Raw genomic sequence first — 23718 nt, forward strand, 5'->3', positions numbered from 1 at the left:
TATCTGCTCACCCAAACCGGTTGAGGCAGATTGCCGCCCACATTGAGTCTGGTTCTACAGGTTCCTTCCAGTTAATGAGGGAGTGCCACCTCAACTCTTGCATTTCTCTATAATCTAAAAGGTCTCGACCTTACTATGGAAAGTTTCTTGGGACAACAGTTATCAGATGGCGCTATAAAAATTGAATTGAATTGGAAAACAGTCTGTAGAAAAAAGAATGTGTATTTGTCATCGACCCACATTATACGATCTAAAGTCACATGTATGAATCATTATATTCTGAATGCTTTATAATCCTAAATTTCCCTCAGGATCAATAAAATGTCTGTCTCTGTCTGTCTGTCTGTCTGTCTGTCAAATATTTTAGTTGCAGTTCCACCTCTGGGCGCCAGGGAGCAGCGTAACGCGTTTCTAAACGTCGGCTGAGGTTTGTCCTGCGCGGCTCGCTGTACTTGCCGGGTACTGGAGGTCAGGATCGCGTATGTAACGTCCACTGCCAAAAGCTACGAAAGCGCCAAAAGCAGCGAGTTTAACGTGAAGCGACGCGCACGACTTTTGAACCCTTGCCCCCGCTGGGCCGATGAGCCGCCAGCGGTGAAAGCAAAAGCTCGCGTATAGAACCGAGGCGCCGCCGAACCCTGTGCGTCCGGTTTGTCCTACAAAGGCGCCGGGAGTTTGACAGCGGCGGGGACGCGAGTGCGCAGGCCTGACGGGTCAACGGGGGACACTACATGAGACGATAAAAAACGCGTGTGTTTGTTACCCGAGAGGAAAAGAAGCTCCACCATGAGGAAGGACGTGAGGATTCTGCTCGTAGGGGAACGTAAGTGGCAGGTGTCCGTAACCCCGAGGCGCTGGGACGCAGTGTTAGCTAGCATGCTAGTGAGGGAGCTAATGCTACTGCTACCAGGGGATTGTAGTTGCATGTGGCTGACAATCATACAGAGGCTGTGGTTTGTTCAACACCGGGACGGGCTTCTGCCTGTGTCTGGTGTCCTTCGGTGGATGATGGCTGAATGTCATCGGTGTTTCCATGTGTTAGCACTCAGACCTCCACACAGTCCGAGGACGGGGGGCTGCCACAGCTCCACATCCTCCCCAGGGGGTCGTTGGTTCACAATTTGTAAAGCTGAATATGTTGATGCACTTAAAACACATCGTATAATCAAACACGTGGGAATTAAACAGATCAGATTACAAATACTTTTAGAAACAAGGTTTAATTGTATTATATGTTACTGTAATGTCAATCAGGTACACAGAAAATAGTTGTCATCATCAATTAGTCTGTTGATATTTCTATTCGACTATTTCCAAAGTCCAAGGAAGGAGCTGGACGATTTGGCCAAAAACGATATCAAGATACAAATTTAAATAGTTCATATCGGTGGATATCGGTACTTATCGTGATAAATGTCACACGGTTATTCCTTAAAAGATTAAACCGATAATTGTGCCTGAGTGAAGGTTGTGGTTTCAAACGTTTTACAAACCAAAATCTTCAAATCCGAGGTAGAGCGCTTATGTCTTATCCTCACTCTGCTTGCATAATGTAGAAATATAATATCCATGTTTATTTAACCTTTTGTTGAATTGAATTTGATGAAAAATATTGCCCAGCCCTAGCCCAAGGTGATGTTTCCATTATTACTTATTTAATTTGAATAGCATTGATAAACCCAAACATATCTTGTAATATCCTGTAAGATAAAGGATTGCAACAAAGCCTCCTGCTTGAGAACCTGTGACAAGAGAAAGTTTGGCATCTTGTATTGAAAATTACCCTAAAATAATATTGTAAATAGTTTCCTGATACACTTCCCGTTGATCGACTAAAGCTCCAGTTGGCATTGAGATGAAATGAATGTTGAGCAGAATAATGATTTGTATCTCAGCCTTTTAATGGTGCAGTGAGAGCAGAGTTAAATAACCCTAAACTGTTATTTAACTCTGTTTCACCTTGAGTGTGTGTTCTCTTCCAACTACATGTGTGGTCAAGACTATATATATTTCAGCCATGTCTATGCATGTCCTTCACTGCCTCTTTAGGCGAGTTGGCACTGAGCAGCCACAATGCTGCAGGCCCACTTCAGTGGTGTGAAGTTGTGTGAGTAGGTGGCAGAGCTCTCCTGTTAAGAGTGATCCGTTAGAAATAATGGGAAAATTCACAGAGAGTGAACTGGTTTTATTTGATCAATAGATAAAAATACAAAGATATTCAATTTGCAATAATATCCAACAAAGAAAATCTGTAAATTCCTACATTTGCATGAAGTGGAGACTCTTGTCTACTGCCCTTTACCCTCCTCACTGTTATCTGCTCCCTGTCACTTGACACATTACCCAGAACGCTGCTTTAAAAAGAGGCATGTCACATGTTAATGACACATGGTCTTTAAAATATGAGTGTGTTACCAGATTTCTATAAAATTATTTTTCCTGTATCCTTCCCCTGTGTACAGCCAAAGTGGGGAAGACATCTCTGATTATGTCTCTGGTCAGTGAAGAGTTTCCTGATGAGGTAAGTGTCTTCAGATCATCAACACATGGATAGAAATGGTCATTATAGCCGTGACGTGTATACACACAATCGGAATATATATAGATGCATGTAATATTCATTTGGGATACTTGCCCTTTGTCTCCCAGGTTCCCCGCCGAGCTGAAGAGATCACCATCCCAGCTGACGTCACCCCAGAGAGGGTGCCCACACATATTGTGGACTACTCAGGTAAACCCTCCACGGCTACGCAAACTATGTCCATCCATTAGTAAAACAGAGTGCCACTCATCTAATGACAGATGATAACATTTTTGACCTTATAAGCACTGGCAAAAAAAACAACCAATTGTTAATTACAGAACAAACCTAATGATCCTCACTAAATATTAATAATTAATCAAGTAGCAGCTATGTAATATACTATACCAATGTTTATTTTTGAAATAATTTAGAAGCAGAACAGTCGGACGAGCAGCTGTATCAAGAAATATCCAAGGTTGGTTTGACTTAACTCTTCCGCTCATTTGTTCTCCTAATGTCTCAATCCCAAACATGTCTCATGTGCATCCCACTGACTCTGCTGTTTGTCTTCATAGGCAAATGTTATTTGCATAGTTTACTCCGTCAACAACAAGAAGTCCATTGAGAAGGTGAGCAAGGTTTCTAGCTGTGCCTTCAACGCAGTTAATTAAGTACTTAACTGCAGTATATCCATTCATGAAACATGATGCCTCATGTGACAGTCATCTTAATCTGTGAAAATCAACTGGTGGTGGTAATGAGTGTCCTCTACAGTGTTTGATGTTGTGCTTCCATCCTCTAGGTGACAAGCCACTGGATTCCCCTCATAAATGACCGGACGGATAAAGATAGCAGGTGTGCTCATGTCTGTCTGTCTGTCTGTCTGTCTGTCTGTCTGTATTCCCTGCATATAACATGCATGTGTCAGTTTTGCATCTGCAATTTTATCTGCATCCTATGTTGTTTTGTCCGATCAACAATCCAAAATCTTTAATAAATCTGGTCAGATTCAATAAAAAAAAGAGAAATCCAGCAAATCCTCACATTTCAGAGGCTTCATTTCTGGCTGATTTGCAAAAAAATCCCCTTAATCTGCTGAACTTCTATTTGCAGATTATTTGCAGATTAGTTGAGCTAATCGTTAGGGTTAACAGTTAATGTAATAATAACTGGTTTTAATAAATGACAGGGTACCATTAATCCTGGTGGGGAACAAGTCGGACCTGGTGGAACACAGCAGCATGGAGACCATCCTGCCAATCATGAATCAATATCAGGATATCGAGACCTGTGTAGAGGTAGGAGATCAATCCCAAACAGATTCAACCGCACACGCACACAAATTGATTAGTATATGTTGGATTCACTGATTAAGAGATGTTAAAGTGATGAGGCACTCAAGAGCAATGAAGTGGCCAATGAAACTTGAAAAACTGATGGAAAATTCAATACTAGCAGACGCTGTCATTTTGAGCCTGGCTGTGTGCAGGACAGATTAGCCCCCAGCTGCTCTCAGACTGCAGTGCAGCTCCTGACTCAATTCACTCTCTGACTGAGTCGTTAAAAGGTTTATGATTCCGCACCCTCTGCTCCGAGGCCTGCTGACCGATGGACTGTGAGTTTGTTGGAAGACACTGGCCCATTGTCGCTATTCAATTCGAGTTTCCCTCTGTCGCATGATATGCCTCAGTTATGCCCTCCAGGACTGGATTAGTTCCAGAGTAATAAGAAGGTCAGAGGAGGATGTGAGGGAAGGCACATACGCAGTGGACACAGCTTGGGACAGTCACACAGCTCGTGAGAGTGGGACTCTGATGAAAACACCCAGTGTTACACCATTGTTGAATTCAAGTGTAATTGAAATCAAAATAGTAAAAACCGTGGTGATCATTGAAGGCTGCTCTCAGTCGTGTTATTTACACCCATGTGCTTTGTTTCCTCAGTGCTCTGCCAAAAACTTGAAAAACATCTCTGAGCTGTTTTATTACGCCCAGAAGGCCGTTCTGCACCCGACAGGACCCCTGTACTGCCCAGAGGAGAAGGAGGTGAGGTCTATACATTCGACATAGGAGGAAAAGCCCATTTGTCGTGAATGACAGTAACATTAACTTTTTTGGTGGAAGTTCTAAACCAGGACCCCGACACTGAAGCAGCTTAATTCAGACATTATTCATTTCCCCACTGTGATGTCAAAGTTAAATGTTAAAGAAATAACTTAATTTCAATTTTTCCCAGAGCTCAGCATCCAGAAATGCACCAGTTGTAGGAAATCATCAAACTTTAAGATAACTAGATCATACAGATCTGAAGCGCCTGTAATTGGGTGTCTTTGTTAACAATTATTATCACCAGGCAAAAAAGTTGTAAACTGAAGAAAGTCTCTCATGTTATGCATGTTCCAGTGAGTGATGTAGCCAGCATTTATTTTGGTATCAGATAAGTATGTAATATTAGAATTATCAAATAGTATAGTATCTTTAAAGTTAGCTGCCATAATTTAAATCTCTGTTTATTACAGAAATACATATAACCGCCTAAATGAATGCATTCTTTGTGTGTTACAGCTGAAGACCTCTTGCATTAAGTCTTTAACTAGAATCTTTAAAGTGTCTGACCTTGACAACGACGGAATCCTCAATGACAATGAGCTCAACTTCTTCCAGGTAACGTTTTCCACTTTAATAGAAGTTTTCATTTAGTTGTGCAATATCATATAATTATAATTATAATAAAGAGAAATGGCTGGACTGGTTTTGGATTGCAGATTTAGACATGGATCTAATGAATGAGCTTCCTAATGGAAACTGTGTGACATTTCTTTTTATTTCTGTTTTTATATAGAGAACGTGTTTTAATATGCCACTGGCACCACAAGCCTTAGAGGATGTAAAGAACGTGGTCAGGAGGAACATGGGAGACGGAGTCAAGGACAATGGACTCACACTCAAAGGTCAGAGTCAAAGGTTTTCTTATTCCTTCTTCTCTCTTTCTCTTCACTACTTATCTCTCTGCATGTCCCGTCATCTGTCCCCTTTCAGCTTATCTTTTCAGTCCCTTCTCGTTCTTTCCCATATTCATCGACCTTTAAATGCTGACCCTCTCTTACTGGCTCGCTGTCGCAGGCTTCCTGTTCCTGCATACGCTCTTCATACAGCGAGGTCGACACGAGACCACCTGGACCGTGTTGAGAAGGTTTGGTTATGACGATGACCTGGAACTCACGCAGGAATACCTGTACCCCATGTGAGTCTGACACATTTGAAGGTCATTTCTAATTTAGGTCGAGTGGAGATTGCAACGGGGTAGATGCAGGAAAATGGAGCTTTTAATGTTGTTTAATTTGCTGGTTGATGATCATGTTAATGAAATTAAAGTTCTTAGTCTTCTCATCATAAAATTGCTAAAGTATAATAATGCATTGATTTCTACACTGAGGAAAACGCAGCATAGCTAAACTTAATGCTGTCACTATACAAGCCCGGTTATCTTTACCATCTGAAGTGGTTGAAGCACATTGTTTGTTCCTCTGTCACTGCAGCCACATCAGAAATCTCAGTCGGTGCCTCTGAGCTCTCTGACAAATTAGCATTTGTGTCTGATCATGTTTTCCAGGATAAAGATCCCTCCAGACTGCACCACGGAGCTTAATCACAACGCTTACCTCTTCCTCCAGAGTGTGTTTGACAAGCACGACAAAGTGAGTGGTCAGATTTCTAAAGCTTTCATGTTCTTGAACATACATCTGCAGCCTTTTCATTTTATTAAGGTATAAATAGTGTTTCTTTGAAAATATCTGTACTATTCCTGTTTATAATACAATACAATTTTTTTTCAGGGATAACCACTTTTATGTTTTGTGTCACTTGTCGACCTTGTTTTTTTGCATCCAGACTTTGTTCAATTGCTCAAATGTCTGTTGATTTATCTGCACTTTGAATTTTCCAGGATAGAGATTGCGCGCTGTCGCCAGAGGAGGTGAAGGACTTGTTCAAAGTGTTTCCCTACATGCCATGGGGTCCAGATGTCAACAACACTGTTTGCACTAACGACCAGGGATGGATCACGTACCAAGGATACCTCTCGCAGTGGACGTGAGTGTGGAACATGTCTATTAATAAACATGTGCTCCTGTTTGTGTCTATGACTATAGGACGTGCATCATTCGTGTTTATGCTGATGGTCTAACACGTGTAAATCTGAAACCAATGCTCCTGGTGTCTTCTGTGTTTTCTGTGGCAGGTTAACAACATATCTAGATGTACAGCGTAGTTTAGAGTACTTAGGTTACCTGGGCTACTCCATCATCTATGAACAGGAGTCCCAAGCCGCTGCTATTACAGGTGAGAAATTTACATACTTTTGTGTTGATTGTTTGGAAAATAAAGTACCAAATATTAGTTATTAAAGTTTCACTGACGAGTACCGGTTTTAAAAGTTTTTATCTTGTCTTTTATTTGCTAAGTGAGAAATGAAAACATGAATATTGCAGCATTTTTCCATTGTTCATTGTCTTTCCTTCCCTTCCACGTTCATTCAGTGACGCGCAGCAAGCGGATTGATCTCCAGAAGAAACAGACCCAGCGCAGCGTCTTCCGCTGCAACATTCTGGGGGCACGTGGTAGTGGGAAGAGCGGCTTCCTCCAAGCTTTCCTGGGCAAAAATCTGCAGGTCAGCAATGATTTAGCTAAATCTGTTTTTTAATTGCGTGTCGATTTAGTTGTGATATTTTGAGATGTTTGTTTCTGTGCTTTTTCCACTCTCAAAAGCTTCAAAGTTGACAAAGATGAATCAAACCACTGTTGAAGTGGACTAGCTCACAAACATATAAAAAGCTGTGATGTTTCTTTTCATCTGCAGCATCAGAGGCGGATTAGAGAAGACCACAAGTCCCTCTATGCCATCAGCACAACCTATGTGTATGGTCAGGAGAAGTACCTGCTGGTAAGCACCATTCACTCAGTTAATCATGTGGTCGTCTTCTCTTTGGATTTTTGTTACATAATCTTTGTCTATTTCACTTTACTGCAAATCAGCATTAGTCCTCTCCAAAATGTTAATCTATCCATCTGTACACTCCCTCTCTTTCTGCTCGCTCTCTTGTCGCCGCACTAAAAGCTCCATGAGGTGATGCCAGATTTTGACTTCCTGTCAGAGGAGGACTTAGCCTGTGACGTGGTCTGCCTGGTGTATGACATCAACAGTCCAGACTCTTTTGAATACTGTGCCAAAGTGTACAAGGTGTGTAGATGTCATTTGTTTCATAAGACACCTGAATGTTTATTTCTTGTTTATGGACTTGTAACATTGATTGCTTGTGTTTGGCAGCAATACTTCATTGACAGCAAGACGCCATGTGTGTTGATCGCGGCCAAGTCAGATCTACATGAAATACGGCAGCACTACAGCCTTTCACCGCACGAGTTCTGCCGTAAGCACAAGCTTCACCCCCCCCAGCCGTTCACGTGCAACACCACCGACGCACCCAACAAAGACATCTACACCAGACTCACCACCATGGCCATGTATCCGTGAGTATTAGAGCCCTGTTTTTGGTTTCACTCTTTACACCTCGGAGACTCCTGCATCTGTATGCACGTGCCTTTTCCTACTTTTACCTAGAGATGTTCCCACACCAATTCCTGCATCGCAAATGCCTCCGATACTGCAGAATAATGTTGGTCAGGCATCTGCAAGTATGTGAATCTTTGCACCAATTTGAAATCACAATACTGTTTCGCTGTTCTGCCGCAGCCAGGTGCTGTTTTTAGAGCGACTTTTTTCATGCTGGAAAGTCCCACAAGTAAAACTGGGACCAAATGCAAGACGGAAATTTCTGATCGGTAGACGGTAAAGTCCAGGTATTAGTATCGGACAGAGGAAAATGGAAACGGAACCATTTTCCTCTCTCCTGGGAGTACCAGCACAGGGAGTGATATTTTGCCCTTTCATATTTTTTTGGAATCATCTACCCATTGCAATCAGCTACTCAATATATATATACATAGATGTTTTCTTGTCTATACTTTGGTTAAGATGCAGGTAAATAGCAGCAGTTAAGGTTTCAGCTCAGAGTAAGGTCCTCCTTTGGACCTTGTGGTTAAACAAGGTTGAGGTTTTTATTCACCTGGTTCTGGCCTCCTCCTCTTCCTACCCCTCTTCCTCTTCCTCTTCCTCCTCCTCTTCTCTGTCTGTTATGTGGTGCGTAATGTTTTTTGTATGGTGGTGAATACACGCATTTTTGTGTGTTTTTTCCACAGTCACGCCCGTCACCGCTGCATGTGTCCCTGCAACAGGTGCACCTATTGCCTGTGTCAGAAACTCCTCAAGTTGGAGCTGCTGCGCAATATAAAGGCTCAACTCCGCAGGGTCGTTTTCAACAGGTTCATACATAGAAATAGCTTTAGTGTTTTAACATAGTGTCGTTCCTCCTCTCTGTCTCCCCCCCCTCGAGTTGGACCTCCAGGGCGGGTCACAGAGGGGCTCCTTCCTTCACCCAGGCTCTCTAACAGTGGTGATGGAGACAGCTCCTCTGCGCTCTTTCCTTCTCTGCTCGTCAGTGGTCAGATTTACACAACATATCCACTGCAGGGAAAATACTTAATGTTGCGTTGTGATCTCTTGTGCTAAAGTAAGATGTTGAATATTCCTTGTTTGGGGGGAAATTCTCCTTTTGTTTTCTGTTGCGTTCCAACATCAGCTGCACCTCAACAAGTTGGATGCTTGTTGACGAATAATTATCATTGGTTGCTGTGGTCTCATCAAAACTTCAACAACCTGTCTCAGACGTCATTGTTTCACCTGTTAGCATTTGGACTCTCTCTCTTATTGTTTTAAACTAGGTTAAATATTCATAAAAGTTTTTAACTTGTTCTTAAACAGCTAAATTAGGAGAAACTCTTAAGAATAGAGGATGTGAGTAATTTTGCTGATAACTCTAGTTCCTTAGTCTGAGAGGTTAGAGCCAGACCAGAAGACTTCCTTACAGTCAAATGCTGCAGCTATTAGTGAGCTGAGATATAATTCACTTTCACACATCAGTCATGCTGAGTGTCTTGGTCTCTGCTCCAGCTCCAGCGAACCCACCTGCTCGCTGCACAGTCTCTCACAGAAAAGTGTGTCCATGCTGTGCCGGCTAACACACAGGCTGCTTGCCAGGGAGGTAACAGTGTGTCAGAGGCCATGTTAAAATATGCATGACGTTAATTTGCTTGTGAAAACACTATACTAATAATACTTACTTCAAATGTCCAATTGGATCAAGAAAAAGAGAATTTGAAAAATGTTGTCTCCTTGGGATGAATGTCCTGGGGAGGTCAGAGTATATTTAATTCTTCATTTCTTTTTTTATAGAATTTTATAATGTTAACATTACTATAATATTCCATCTTCATTCTGATCTGCTATTAAAATTTTTGTCATTTTGACCACAAATTAGGTCCGATCACAAAGGACTAGAAGAAAGTTAATGTGTTTTACCCGATGAAACAGTGATTCTAGTGGTGAAAGTTGACTATTGCATGTTACAAATGGACATGAACCTTTTATTTCTGACATCTCCCTCCCCTGTCCTGCAGTGGATATGCAAACAGTAAATCTTGACTAACGAGCATTGTATTTGCATAGAAAATGAGAGAAATACAACCAATTTCAATGGTTTGTGTTTCATTCAGACAGAAAACATCATTGATGTCTGCATGTTTGTCCTGTGATTTTATTTTTAGATTTTTCTTGTCCATTTCTCTATTGCACCAACTTTCTTCAGTGATGAAAAAGTGCTGGATTGATTTGTCCATGATGTTTTCAGTCTTCCTTTCCATTCCTAACACTGAAGTCTGCACCTACAGGAGACTCCACATTTTGTTATTTGTCTTACTTAACTTGTATCGACACCAAAATCATAACTCTTGTTCACCTGTTCTCCTGTGGGTTAAGATTTCATTAATTTTTACAATGTTTCCTGTTTTAAATTTATTGTCATGTCATTTCATTCTGTTTTCCCATTTGTTTTCCTTTCACCCTGTAGGTGTTCACACGCATGTTTCTGGCTGCCCTTCTTTCTTTTCCTCCTGCATGTGGTCATCCGCTGCTAATCTGCCTGTTGTTTATATTGCATGGCTCATCTGTTCCCCACCTTTCTCTCCACAACCAATGGCATGTCTTCATTAAAAATAATGCCACCTATTGGCATACAGGATTCTCTTTAGTCCATTTCCACGGTGAAGAGAGCTTGGTGTTGTGAATAAGACGGGAGCTTTAATGGCCGTGAGCTCAGGGTTTGAGTGGCTGTGTTTACTGTTAGATTGCTCAGTCAGGTGTCATATGTTTAATGATTTTATCCCACATTGCCTGAACGTTTGCCAGCGCATGATCTCTTTGCTCATGCCTTTATTAATCTCTGTTGCTATTAATAGCATGACCCCAAACAGGCCAGACCAGGCAGTGCAAGGGGCCGACACACCCCAGGGAATTCCCTATGTGTTTTCTGAAAACAGGGTTTGTTATGGGTGTTTCATTTTATTTAAAACGACATAAATTCAGTTGACATTGTAATCAAAGTCATTTTGTGGGCAAAACTGAATGAACCAAAATTACATGGAGCAATAGTACCAATAGTCCCAAGCCAGCGTTTTTTTAAAAAGATGAGAAATTAACCAAGCAAGAACCGCAAGTCCCTCAAACTCAATCATGACTTTACGCCCTGTTCAATTTGAGTAATTGAAACCAAACTTAAGGGAAATCTCAGCCCTTGAACATTCATCGGTGTGACATGAACTTAAACTAGAGCCATGTCCCATCCTCCTCCATGTGATCGATAAAGCAGCCGGTCACTAGGACGTGATTGAAATGCTTTGGTGTCACTTTTTTGGAGCCGTCACGTCGTCCATCTTTACAGTACAGTCTAGAATTTGTGGATTAATAATCAATCACACCAGAGCTGCCAGTTTCTTTAAAATATGCAAAGGATAATCTAGGGGGAAAAGTGGGACCTGCTTAGAGTCAGAGAGGTACTTTATTTTCAAAGAAACTTGTACTCGAGGGAGCAAAATTTGACCCAGCGACAAAGAGATCTATAGCTTTTCTAGTCTGGCTGCCCTGTGGTGTGTACAGTTTGGATATGTGATGTGTGTGTTTGTGTGTGTGTGTGTGTGAAGCTTTTCATTGTTTGAAGTGTGCAGTGACATTTGACGAGGTATGGTTGCACTTGTGCTTTTAAGGTTTTGGGGGTGAAGGACGTTCCCACTTTTCGTGCTGGTTAGAGCTGGTGATAATGATGACATTGAGGTTGTGTGTGCTTGCGTGTGTGTGTGTGGGGGGGGGAGCTGCCTGCTGTCAGAGGAGGATTTCAGCCTGACACAGCAGGTTGCAGCTGTCTCCAGCGTGGAGGGGTCCGTCTTTATGGAGGGCTCTGCTGTGCAGCTAGTTCCCTCAGACAGGTAAAGGCAGAACCCACGTCCACAGAGAAGGATGACTCCATTAACACCTAATGGCAAAATGCACCTCGAATTCAGATTGTATCTAGATATGATTTAGACCGTGTATATTAATGTGTCCAAATTGAGAGCTGAAGACCAGCTCGAGGTAGTTTTACTGGTTTTACTGATAATGTCATTTTAACAGTTTTGATCAATGTTGATATTTCTGTTCTGAATGGTCGCAGAAGAGCTAGTTACTGGAGTCTTATTGGTTAAAGGCTACTCAAGGGAACACAAATGACCTGCACGTGTGTGTCTATGTGTGTGTTGTAGGTTTAACCGTTGACCAGTCAGTGCTGGGCCCTGACCAGCTGCTGCAAGGTTTTATTTTGCAGGCTGAGGTCCCAGCTGAAGCCACACGCCAACGTTTAGATTTCTCTGTTTGTGCTTTGCTGACTCCTCCTTTGCTTTGGGCTTAACTCACCTTGACTAGTCTGTGTAGTTCTCCACTGTTTGTGGTTCCCTCCCGAGCAGCTGGAGTTGTGTGTCATCGAGGAGGTTTTAATTTCAAATCTTTACGGTGCTCAGCAGATGTCAAAGTTAACTTAAATGATTCAAAGTCATGAATTCACTTGCGCTCTATATTTTTGATTCAATTTCACGCTGTTATTGTTGCAGCCCTTCACTTAATATCTCACCATCCATCTCTGATTCAATATTGATTTCCTCTGATCTTGGACTCTGAGATGTGGATATGCAAATACCTATCTGTTAGATTCCTTCAATATTGACTAATCGCTATTTGAAAAAACTTGATAATTGTCTTCTCGTTGCCGTCGTCTTCAAACTCTAAACTGACTGAATTGAATATTGCTTTGTGTTTTCTTGCCTCTGCGAAATATCTAGTATTTAATTAATCGCAAAATATTTTGTGTTTTCCTCTTTGGTCAATGACACCTCCGGGGCTCTGTACTATTTTTTATTTTTTCCCTGCCCCGCAGCTGCTTCTCAACTATTCCCCCCCCCTACTGCGTCATGATTTAGTTTTGTTCCCTAAAACAAAACCAAAACAAAAGTCAAGAGAAATGTGTTCCTCTTTCAAGCTGGTGTCACAGGGCACTGATAATGGCCATTTATCCTCCTGATTGAGGAAGTTTTAACAGGAGAGGGCAGATGACTTTGTTTTGTCTTTGTCGTCCCACTGTGGTTTTTACAAATGGATAAAATACTTTAACTATTGTTTTATGCTGTCTCCTCACCTGCTTCCTGTTTCGTTCCTCCTCCTCACAGACACATGGCTCAGGCAGACCTGAAGAACTCCACCTTCTGGCTGAGAGCGAGCGTCGGTGCCACCGTGTTTGCCGTGCTGGGCTTCGCCATGTACAGAGCTCTGCTCAAACAGCGGTGATCAGACAGCATGACACAGCTACGTCCCCCCCCCCGGGTCCCTCTGTTGACTTTGCTCATCCCCTTCTACCTGAAAGACTCTCAAAGACTTGACTTACCAAACGACCAGGCTCATCGCCTCAACCTCCTCCCGTCATCCCCGAACAAGATCAAAAATCCTCGGTACATTTTATATGCAATTTAAAAAAAAAAATAAAGAGTTTGGGTTATTTTTTTTGTGTTTTAATGTTGGGGAAAAGGTGGACAGCCTCATTTGAAATATCACTTGTCAATCACTCTGTTAATGCTGACAGTCTGTGATCTGTTGGCAAGTTCGGATCAGATCCTACACCAGCTCCTGGAGGTTTTTCGGCTGATTCAGTTTGGTTTTCCCCCTCAGGTCAGTATTATGAGTTAGATGGTTGGAGAGCAGAGAGAAGCAGCCATACAGAGAAACACCACAAAGGGACGTGAATCTGTTTTTAGTTGTGTATATGCAGTATATCATGTATGTATTCCTTAAACAATTTTAGGAGCAGCCCCGTAGACGGCATCACAAGCCAGAAGCAACAGGGTGTTAGTACGAACAGCGCTACATCTAACACTGGAAAATGTCATGCACTTGTTTATTTTGCGTGTTAATTTATTAACCTGTTTCTTTATTTTTTCTCGTCGGTTAAGTGCATGAGATGGAGGGACTTACATTTTCTATGTATTTTTGTATTTAGTATTATCAAAGCTGTCCTCGTGGTTTATCATTTATGACTTTCCACTTCATTTTTTTTTTTTTTTTTCTGGTTTTCAAATAGAGCTTTGTCCCTCATATTATATTTTTATGAATTTAGAGGCACCATAGAGCAGGGGTTATGCTATTAACAGCCATTCAGCTCACCTCCTCCACCTTAAAACCAAGGAAGTGTTTCTCGTCAATCTCTCTTCCGAACATTTAAAATGGAGAATTGTATCTGGTACAGCCGTACGTGGGTTCCGGACGAAACGACTGCTAATTTAACAACAAAATAAAGTGGTTTTAAATATCTGTAATAAAAGACATTTACACCCTCTGATGTGTTTGTGTGTCCTTGAAGAGCAGTGGCGGAATCAGTGGTTTCAAAAGTAGATGTGTATCGATTATCTCCGTGAACTGGAACTTTACAGAAGCAGAATGGAGAAGTGGGTAAGTGATGAGGTTTTGAACGATTCAGTTTTCAGAGAACCCGAGGAGGAAGTCGCACCACAAACAGGTAGACAGAAATAATACAGACGGTAGCTGCCGTGTGAAATTACTGTCGAGTGAGGGCTATCATGTCTGTAGATGGGACCAGGTTACTGTTCGAAGGCTTCCTGCAGAAAAGAAAGGACTCTATCGTAAGTTGTTGCATTTTATGATATTTAATGTGCTTATATGAAACCTCAATTTTTGAAGATCATTTTGAAACGTTTCCTTAGAAAATGCTATGGGCCACGTACTGGTTCAGGCTTCAAAATACAACCTTGTTCTTCTACACCAAGAAGAATGGCAGTGCTGTAAGTGGACAAACATACTGTGATATAATGTTGATGTTGAAGAACTGCACTCTCCTCACAAACCCATTAAATGATGCTCAATGTGATCTAAATAATTGCTTATTGTTCTTTTTAAGATGTAAACGATATACATGTCATTTCTATTCTTTCAGTCACACTTGCGAAGCTATTACTACATTTACACAGTAAGTCCTCCATTATATACAGGTCATTGGAAATACTTTGTAGCGAAAGTATTTTTAATACTTTACTCTGTTACTGCATTTTTTTTTTGTTATATGGTGCAGTACGTAACATGAAATGTATATACATAGAAATACTCAAGTGCAATTACCACAATGTATGTGAGAGGTAAATGCAGATAACTTGAGTAATTCCATGTCACCGTTTCATGTCATGTTATATTTATAGGCAAATGTATCATTAATTAATTTATAATTTACCTTTACTTCCTTAATTGATGTATTATTATGTACAGCTTTGCCCAACAGCATAGAGTTGCATTTAATACCTATTTTAGCAGAATTAAAGCACCGTTTACACATCAATATGTATAATTCAATAAATATATGTATAATACGATTAGTACTCTCAGTATGTTTTGATGTTAATACTTGTAAAAGTATTTCTACCTGAGTATCCACAGGATCTGTCCGCCTCTTGGTGCAGGTGCAGTCGGTGCGAGAGGTGCAGAGAGCGGACAGCAGCCGCTTCATGTTCGAGATCGTCATGAAAAACGGAAAAAAGAAAATGTTGGTGAGTCTCCACTGAGGTCATGTTCCCTCAATTCATGTAAACCGTGTGGCAGGTTTGATTCCAGGGTCCTGCTCCACTCACGTTCTGTCCACCTTTGCCCCCATACCACTATGTGTGTCTCTGTCCATCCGTGTGTGTGTGTCTGACTGCCTTCATACCCTTGTGTGTGTGTGATTGTTTGTGTGTGTGTGTCTTTTTGTGTCTGTCTGTCTTTCTGTGTGTGTGTTTGTCTGTCTGTGTGTGTCTGTCTTTCTGTGTCTTTCTGTGTGTGTGTGTTTGTCTGTCTGTGTGTGTCTGTCTTTCTGTGTCTTTCTGTGTGTGTGTTTGTCTGTCTGTGTGTGTCTGTCTTTCTGTGTCTTTCTGTGTGTGTGTGTGAAGGCAGCAGAGACAGCAGATCTCAGACAGCAGTGGGTAGAACAGCTGTGGAAGTCCATGCATCTCTCCGGCTGTCGGATCTCAGATGTCTCACCCAGACAGTAAGTAGGAGGAAGACTTGTGTTTACATGTTTCCACTGGACTTTAACTATTTTCCTGTATTCTGATTGTCACAGAAAACTGTCAGCACGGCTGCACACGCGACAGTCTGACAGGCTGTGACCTTCGCCCTCTCTCTCCTCCTCAGCTTTGAAGGGCGCGAGCAGCGAGACGGACTGACCAGCACGATGAGGTCCCAGCCCGTTCGGCCCCTCTCAGCCCCGACTCCTTCCACCCAGAGCCCCCGTGAAACCAGGAGTGTGGCCCTCGCCGTCCGCCTGCCTCAGGAGCCGAACAGCGAGGAGGCCGTGTACGAGAACTTCCCGTCAGCCTGCAAATACCAGCAACTAACTGGTAAACTTTCAATTGATTTTAGAGCATCACCAGTCTAGAGCCGAGTGGATCTTGTGCTGAACTCATTTGTTTCCAGGTGGCGGTCTCAACGTCCCTCAGAGGTCCAGTGGGTTGAGCAGTGCACAGGGGAGACCAGAGGGAGACTATGATGTTTTACCACTTCGAATCAGTATGATCTTAAAAATACTTCATCAGCATCTAAATAACACAACATGCAGCAGAACACTGGTTTAACTGACACCATCATAAACAATGTCTCCTCAGAGAAATGTGAGATCGGCTTTTCCACACAGAAGAGCGAGGTCGTGTATGACACGCCTCTGTCTTATAGGCCTGCTGGATACCAAGGTGAGATTATTTTAACACTTATGCAAAGAGCTCTACACAGACTGAGTTACACCAACATAATGATCTCGTCGTTCCATTTCAGACCCAGCAGAGAGCATCTACGACGTACCCAGCGCAATACTGCGGGTGAGGCCTGCTCAAGCAACAGGTAACTAGAGTTATACTCGGAGAACCATTACCTCGTACTAGGAATACATATTCTACTAATAAAGTACAATGACTTCAGTAATGGCTACATTTTGAAGTATTATATGATGATCCAGGGATTTGTTGTAGCAGTAGTGAGGCCTCACCTGGTCGGTGCATGAAGTGGAAGTCGAACAACTATTTAGATATTCTAGAAACATTTCATTCTACTTTCAAAGCAACAATTCAAAATGTTTGCTGCGCCCATTTTCTCAAAGGTGCTGATTTGACACTTTTCTCAGTCACAGTAGGATTTTAAACTCATGGTTTGACAGAACAATCCCTTCAGGTTCAAAGTAACACACAGATATAATCAACATTGTGCATCACGTTAAAGATCATCGTCCTGTTGATTTATGAAACTTTTGTCCCATGGGTTTTTGGTGTATGAGAGCGCACAGAGAGCTCCTGTGTGTGTCTCTGCATTCAAATCACAACACAACCGTCATGTTGTCGGCTTCAATCTCGAGCTCTTCCTGCTGGTTTCTCTTTTCCCCGCCTTTCTCCAGACTGCAGCCCTTCTCTCCTCGAGCTTTACCAAACGTTTGCATCTTGCAGTGAAGTCCTCACTTGACCGTAAACACAGGCCTACACCCAGAGGATCATTGCTGTGACGTTTATTTATAATTCTTAACCAACTGTGCTTTTCTAAGAGGGGTTTTGCACACAACCTGTTCTCATATATCTACCAGGCTACTTGCCATTCTTGACTTTGCCTAAGCAACCCTTTTGATATCTGATAGATTTTTTGTATTATATTATTATTATACTGGCAGGTTTTGACTCGAAAGGCTTGTGAGACCACATGTGAAACTTCTGCACACATTTCCTCATCGGTTTCTCTCTGGTTGCAGAGAGCGAGCAGGAGGAGGGGGTCTACTGGAGGATATGATGTGCGGTTTCCAGATGACCAGTTTCGGAGCAATTCTTTGCACAGGAGTCTGTTAATATCTTAATCGTTTGAGTTTCAGGTTCAAGCTAAACAGTTTATACAACTCTCACAGGTAGAGATACTGTTTGTCACCTTTTTTCTAAATGAGACAACGTGCACAACACAACAGAGAGGTTGCACTGTGGTTTTTATTTCATCTCTAACTATAGAAGCAGAGAAGTACATGTCATTTATAACTACAGAGAACCCACTGTACAGAAATGTCTACATATACTCACTGAGGGTCAGCAGCACCATCGTTCACAATAGGAAAATGTACATGTCACTTGCTTCACAGTTTAAAGTAAACACCACCGACATTAATATTGCTGTACTTCTCACTTTGGGAATGGGTTGAGTTTAACCCTTCATGGTTTAAATGGAATAAACATATATAGCATTTCATGTTGCAGGTTCACAATAAGGAGAATAAAGTCTAGGCATGCAGATATTATCTTGAGGACATTTATTCATCTAATTTATCGTAATTCGTATAATTTCTTTCTGAGAGTAATAATAAACTTTGAAAACACACATGCTTAGTACATGTAGTGAGTGACTCGTCACAAGGTGCCTGATGTCTTCTCACAAACTCATGAGTTGGTGAAGGAAATAATTTATTCTAATTTACAAGTTATGTCCAAAGATTACACGAAATCTACAACACTTCATTTCCAGAGAGGAATTACACAGATGTCTAATATACATATAGTAGCAGTATCCATTAGACAGAAATAAAACAGTAGTGCAAGTACTGGGTTGAAAGGAAACAAGCCAAAACAAGGCATATGGAAAAAGCAATGCATAAAAGTGATTTGTGCTTCCTTAATATGTTTCTTCACAAAAGACAATCAATACAATCAAATACAATATGAAGAAAATTAGGAAAGAATGTTTGCACATGGAATAACGGATAAATCTGCCCCCATGAGCAGAAGCTTTAGTTTGGATCAATTCCTTAGTGTGAACATGTCAGTTAGCGAAAAACACTAGTAATGATATTTGGTTCATGATTCTGTCACACAAACACTTAACAATAAGTTTAAAAATAAATAGATTGTGATGTTAATGTGATCTACGAGTTGATCTTATTATAAATGTCTGGCAATGTGGTTCTGTGTTCACCCATGTCTGCTAGTTTGTTTGTGTGTTGGTTACTTTGCCAGCAGGATTACACAATAACCTCAACCTCTGTGAGGGATGGGGCCTGGTTCGTGATGACCAGGATTGTTTTTTTTCTTTACTTTCTTTAACATTTATTTGTTTCTTTCTGATTTCTACCATAACAACTTAGTATGTGCCCTACTGAGGGCCACTTTAGTCTTAAATAATGTATGTGATGTTACTGAGTCAATAAACAATAACAACAACAACTGAGTGAAGGCTGTCAGTGTTTAACAGTAGATATTGCAGATCTGACCTCCACTGTTGCATTTGAAAAGCAGCCGTACTGCAAGAAGACGATACTGATGTTTTATTTTTTTAATTTTTCAGTCTGTTCTGACAGCTGGCGAATAAAACTTTTCCAAATGTTATCTGGCAATCTGATAATCAAAATTGGATTTAGTGTTCAGAATGATAATTAGTTATCTACTTTGTGGCTGGTAGAGCCGTCTGCTTTACCACCAACTGGAAAGGTACTTGGAGTTAAGAGTCATATTGGAATCAGGCCTGGGCTTGGGACTGTTCCCTGAGAAACTCCTCCAGGACGGCGATGATGCTGCAGGCCTCGGGCATGTCACTGTGCTCCACCCTGGCGTTCTGCAGCAGCACGTCCCCATTCCCGCAGCCCTGCAGGAACTGGCAGCAGCGGAACAGGGCGTAGTGACTCATCTCTGCCTGGCGCACCAAGCGCTTCAGGCTGTTCATATCCTGGATGGCCTGTGGGGGCGGATTGGTGGTTGATAGAGAGAAAGAAAAGACGGAGACAGATGATTAAAAAATGTTAGTTCAGTCAAATTCTAATATATAACCATAGCATTTTATCCCATTATATCAAAAATACAACAAATAATCAGCAGATTCTTCTTTTATGAAAATAGCTGATGGTTTCAGTCCTTAACTTTTTTTAAACCACTGCTTTAGTCTGTATGTGTGTGTATGTTTCCCACCTTAAGCTTGAAGTTCTCCAGAATCTGTCTGAGCAGGAAGGGATTACAACGCTCTGCAGCGTTTAGAAACGCCTGATTCCAGTCATCACAGAAACGATTACTGACTAAAGGGAGACAAAACATTTAATGGACTCTTAAGACAAACAAAGTATATTTTTTTTATCAAGTGGCTCCTATTGTATGGATCTGTATTGTATTCACTTGAGAAAAAAAAACATCCGCTCATGTTTTTCTGAATTTACGACATTCTTTGTGAGCACTGAAGCAAACATTTCCAACCTGTGTAGATTGATCCAGTTTTATTTTGGTTTGCAACATTTGGATATTCTTGTGTCTTTTAGTTATATAGACGACATTTATGTGTGTTGGCTTTGCACAGGCACCTCAGGACCTGGGAACTGTAACGTAAAAGGATTTGTGTTTATTCAGAGAAACAAGAGGGTCTCTTTTTTGTTAACATTTTCCGAAGTGATTTTTTTTCAAGTGAATGCAATATGCTTCTTTAACATGAGCCTGACCTACCAGTGTTTAGGAGTGTGGGTGGGCTGGCAGAGCAGTCTATGACCAGGTCACACTGTGGCTCCTCTGAGATGGCCTTACACAGAGAAGCTGCTGTGGTGTCTTGTTGGGACAGACCCTGTAAACTGGCTGCTTTGATGAACCTGGTGCAGAATACAACAGATTGGATATATATCACAAAGGGCTACATAGAAATGTACTACAGGCAGGTACACCTGCAGCTCTGGATGTTAAAGACAATGTGTTATTCAGGGACTGACTCACCTGGACACGTCACCCTTCGTCCTCTCGTCCGAATTGACGACCTCCACATGTGTGTGACTCAGAGCCTGTTTACAGAAAATGCAGGGTTTCAAATGTATTGTTCTACAGAAATTCTATATTTGCATAAAAACAGTATTTCTAACAAGCTGTCCCGATATTTTTGTTTTTTGGATAGTCTAGTGGTGAAAAACGACTCACAGCGTGCAACAGGAAGCTGATGTTGCTCTGGACCAGCTGTGCCACTCTGTATATGTGCATAACAGACTCCTCGTACCACCGGCTCAGATAGGGACGCACCTCCGTCTCCAAGTTTTGCAGCTGAAACACCAACAGCAGTACAGATGAAATCTTGCATCATGGATGTACTGACAAATATACAACTTATCAGAGTTTTAATATATTCGCATACCTCTGGTGCTTGCAGGCTGCTGTGAAGGCCTTGGACATATTTATCAAGCTCTAATCTAAATGTATGTTGGGTCAAGGGACTGAAACATCTTCTGGCTTTACAAAGAAAACATTTGTGGACGGACTGTAACAATCAGGAAGGACCTTTTTGTAAGAGCAAGGATTATAATTTTTTTTTTATAATTAATGCTTGCAGAACTTGGATGATGCTTTTAACTTGGGTTGACATCCCAATGCAAAGGATATAGGTTCAGTCCTTTTTCAGAGCCACCCATGAAACAGACAACATATCCATTACCATCAGCATCAGGCTGCTCAGGAGAATGTTCCTGCTCGAGGAGGCAGCAGTAGCAGCCGACCGACTCCTCTGGGAGACTGGAAAAAGTTAATTATCAACACATTTGTGTTAAACACCTTACTGACTGCAAAGAAAATGTATGTTTTGCTACTGATGCATGCTATTTATGGGAATATGTCAAATGATTGCCTGAGTTCCACGGTGGCGATGTTTCCCATGCCTCCGAGCAGCGCTCCTTTACTCAGCCTCCTTGAGATGTAGGTCCGCAGCTCGGGCTCCGCCTCCGATGGCAGGCTGCTGTCGATCAGCGTCAGGCTGTGGGCAGGGCAGAGGGTCAGTGTGGATACAAGCCGCCAGTGGGGGCCATGAGAAATCTGGAGGCCACTCGAGTCAATGGAGAGGAGATGAAGAAAGCCGATGATCATAAGCCACATCCAACACAACACACAACTGAGTCACATGGCTGTGCAAACTGTTTTCCACCACACATTCAGAGGTTTTTCATTTGATTGAGATTAGGAAGAGACCCGAAGGCAATGTCACTCAGCAGCACAGCAATGACCAATCAGAATGAAAGCACAAATGAGCACAGAGTTGGTTCCATGTTGAACAGATTTCCAGTAGCAGCCCGTGGATGCACCAATGCACAACAGTGAAAGCCAAAGAGAAACGACCACTGAGAGGAAGGAGAAGGCGGGCGGACGGATCCTGCGTTACCTAAAGTCCTCCTGACTGGTTGTGGAGTCTGCTCGTCTCTGGTTCCATGCCACACTGTCACCAGAAGCCTCAGATCTAAGACAATCGACAGTTTACTCATCAACCTGCTGCTTGGTTTAATGGACAAATCTGGATTCACCTGTGAGAGCGTCGCTTTCTGCAGGTTCAGGAAAAGGTCACTACAACAACTTAAGAGAGAGCTTAAAGGAAAGAATCAGAATATCACTCAATGCACACCGGAGAGATTCTCCTGGTTGTCGTAAAAAAAAATTATAATGGTATTACGAGTCTAAATTCTGCAGCCACTGTGAAAAACATGAAATAATCCAATAACACTGTGACAGCAACGGTCCAAACAACATCTGGAACACTCGCTTGTAGAACAGCTGTTATCTGGTGGTCAACACAAACACCAGGGAACCCCCCCCCCCCCCCCCACCCCTCTCACCTCGTGCCCTGATACAGGTAGATGGTGTAGTAGCAGTTGAGCTGAGATTTCTGGCTGTACCCGGAGATGTCCTCGCTGTCGAAGTCATCTCTCTCCTCCACGTCGATGGACTCCTGGAAGGACGAAGTCTGGGAGGTAAACATGGTCCCGCTGCGGCGCGGAGGAAGCTAGGGGCTAAAATGGCAGAAAACAGCGAAGGTGATTAGAAAGCTGAGCTGTGGAAATGGATACATGTTGAGATGGAGGCTTCGTAAAAAGTATTTAAACATGCACGAACCTACAGTCTCTGGCACAAATAAGCACTCGGGTTTATAAACAGCTTCTCGTTGATGGGTCAACTGCGCATGTCCGCTGGGTACGTTCCAAAATAGGTCCGACTACGACACGTGTTTCGGATGTTTGTTCCTCTTTCGTCAAAAAGTGTTTATTGTCAGTGTGTAATCAGACAAAATCTGAAATTGTATATTTATTATTCATTGATTCAATATAATCTAGTATTTATTATTTATTGCTTTATTATGTATTTATATCGTCAAATTGCTCTTTGTGGTTATTTTTTGTCTCTTAGCTAAATGTACCTGTTGTGTTTTTTTGTCACTTTGTAATTGTTTAAAATGTAATTGTGGTAGTTTACAGTCTCAATATAGTTGTCTAAAATGTGTTTGTGGTTGTTTTTGTCCCTTTGTAGTTCTAAGAAATGTGTTTGTGGTTGTTTTTGTCACTTTGTAGTTGTTTGATATGTATGCGTGGTTGTTTGAAATGTATTTGTGGTAGTTTTGACTCACACTGTATTTGTTTTTTCTCTTTTTAGATTTCTAAATTATACTTCTGGACTCGTAGTGCTTGTTGTGAGTCTGTCAGGATGTCGGAATGATACTTTTAGTTGCTTACGCTCCTTTTGTGGTCATTTTGCTGACTTTCTTTAAAAGAAACACAAAGAATAACTAGATTAAAAAGACTTTAAAACTGTTGATCCCAGGGCCAGCCCTGAAAAGGTTGGCGCCCTAGGCGAGATTTCAAATTGCCGCCCCCCAACAACTCAGGCAAACGTCCA

General features: G+C 41.8%; 3 protein-coding genes across 7 annotated transcripts; 2 read left to right on the forward strand and 1 right to left on the reverse strand.

Annotated features, from left to right (window-relative positions):
* The first annotated feature begins 460 nt into the window (after nt 1-460).
* On the forward strand, nt 461-14387 carry rhot1a (ras homolog family member T1a). 3 transcript variants are annotated; one of them, XM_062408371.1, is made up of 21 exons: nt 461-823; nt 2463-2521; nt 2650-2731; nt 2956-2999; nt 3100-3153; nt 3327-3379; nt 3714-3822; nt 4468-4569; nt 5089-5187; nt 5366-5474; nt 5647-5767; nt 6137-6221; nt 6470-6615; nt 6764-6864; nt 7062-7192; nt 7382-7465; nt 7640-7762; nt 7850-8052; nt 8782-8940; nt 11845-11958; nt 13228-14387. In XM_062408371.1, exons 1-21 carry the CDS (start codon nt 787-789, stop codon nt 13343-13345), a joined length of 2133 nt encoding a protein of 710 aa, XP_062264355.1. In that variant the 5' UTR covers nt 461-786; the 3' UTR covers nt 13346-14387. The 3 variants fall into 3 exon arrangements, with proteins under 3 accessions (XP_062264355.1, XP_062264353.1, XP_062264354.1); XM_062408369.1 differs by lacking the exon at nt 11845-11958 and having other exon boundaries at nt 8782-8904; XM_062408370.1 differs by lacking the exons at nt 8782-8940; nt 11845-11958.
* Nucleotides 14388-14533: 146 nt separating this feature from the next.
* LOC133971152 (uncharacterized) lies at nt 14534-18046 on the forward strand. The gene is made up of 9 exons (XM_062408397.1): nt 14534-14850; nt 15003-15035; nt 15520-15606; nt 15985-16082; nt 16229-16434; nt 16511-16603; nt 16699-16782; nt 16865-16930; nt 17823-18046. The coding sequence occupies exons 1-9, from the start codon at nt 14776-14778 to the stop codon at nt 17858-17860; spliced, it is 780 nt and encodes a 259-aa protein (XP_062264381.1). The 5' UTR covers nt 14534-14775; the 3' UTR covers nt 17861-18046.
* c16h17orf75 (chromosome 16 C17orf75 homolog) lies at nt 18031-23020 on the reverse strand. Of its 3 annotated transcripts, none has more exons than XM_062408395.1 (11): nt 22942-23020; nt 22665-22838; nt 22217-22291; nt 21689-21814; nt 21446-21576; nt 21203-21261; nt 20992-21111; nt 20794-20858; nt 20533-20672; nt 20011-20114; nt 18031-19780 (listed from the first exon to the last, which is right to left on the reverse strand). In XM_062408395.1, exons 2-11 carry the CDS (start codon nt 22805-22807, stop codon nt 19565-19567), a joined length of 1179 nt encoding a protein of 392 aa, XP_062264379.1. In that variant the 5' UTR covers nt 22808-22838; nt 22942-23020; the 3' UTR covers nt 18031-19564. The 3 variants fall into 3 exon arrangements, with proteins under 3 accessions (XP_062264379.1, XP_062264378.1, XP_062264380.1); XM_062408394.1 differs by having other exon boundaries at nt 22946-23011; XM_062408396.1 differs by lacking the exon at nt 22217-22291 and having other exon boundaries at nt 22946-23011.
* Between the last annotated feature and the right edge of the window lie 698 nt (nt 23021-23718).

Source organism: Platichthys flesus, chromosome 16, assembly GCF_949316205.1.
Source record: "Platichthys flesus chromosome 16, fPlaFle2.1, whole genome shotgun sequence".
Classification (NCBI taxonomy): domain Eukaryota; kingdom Metazoa; phylum Chordata; class Actinopteri; order Pleuronectiformes; family Pleuronectidae; genus Platichthys; species Platichthys flesus.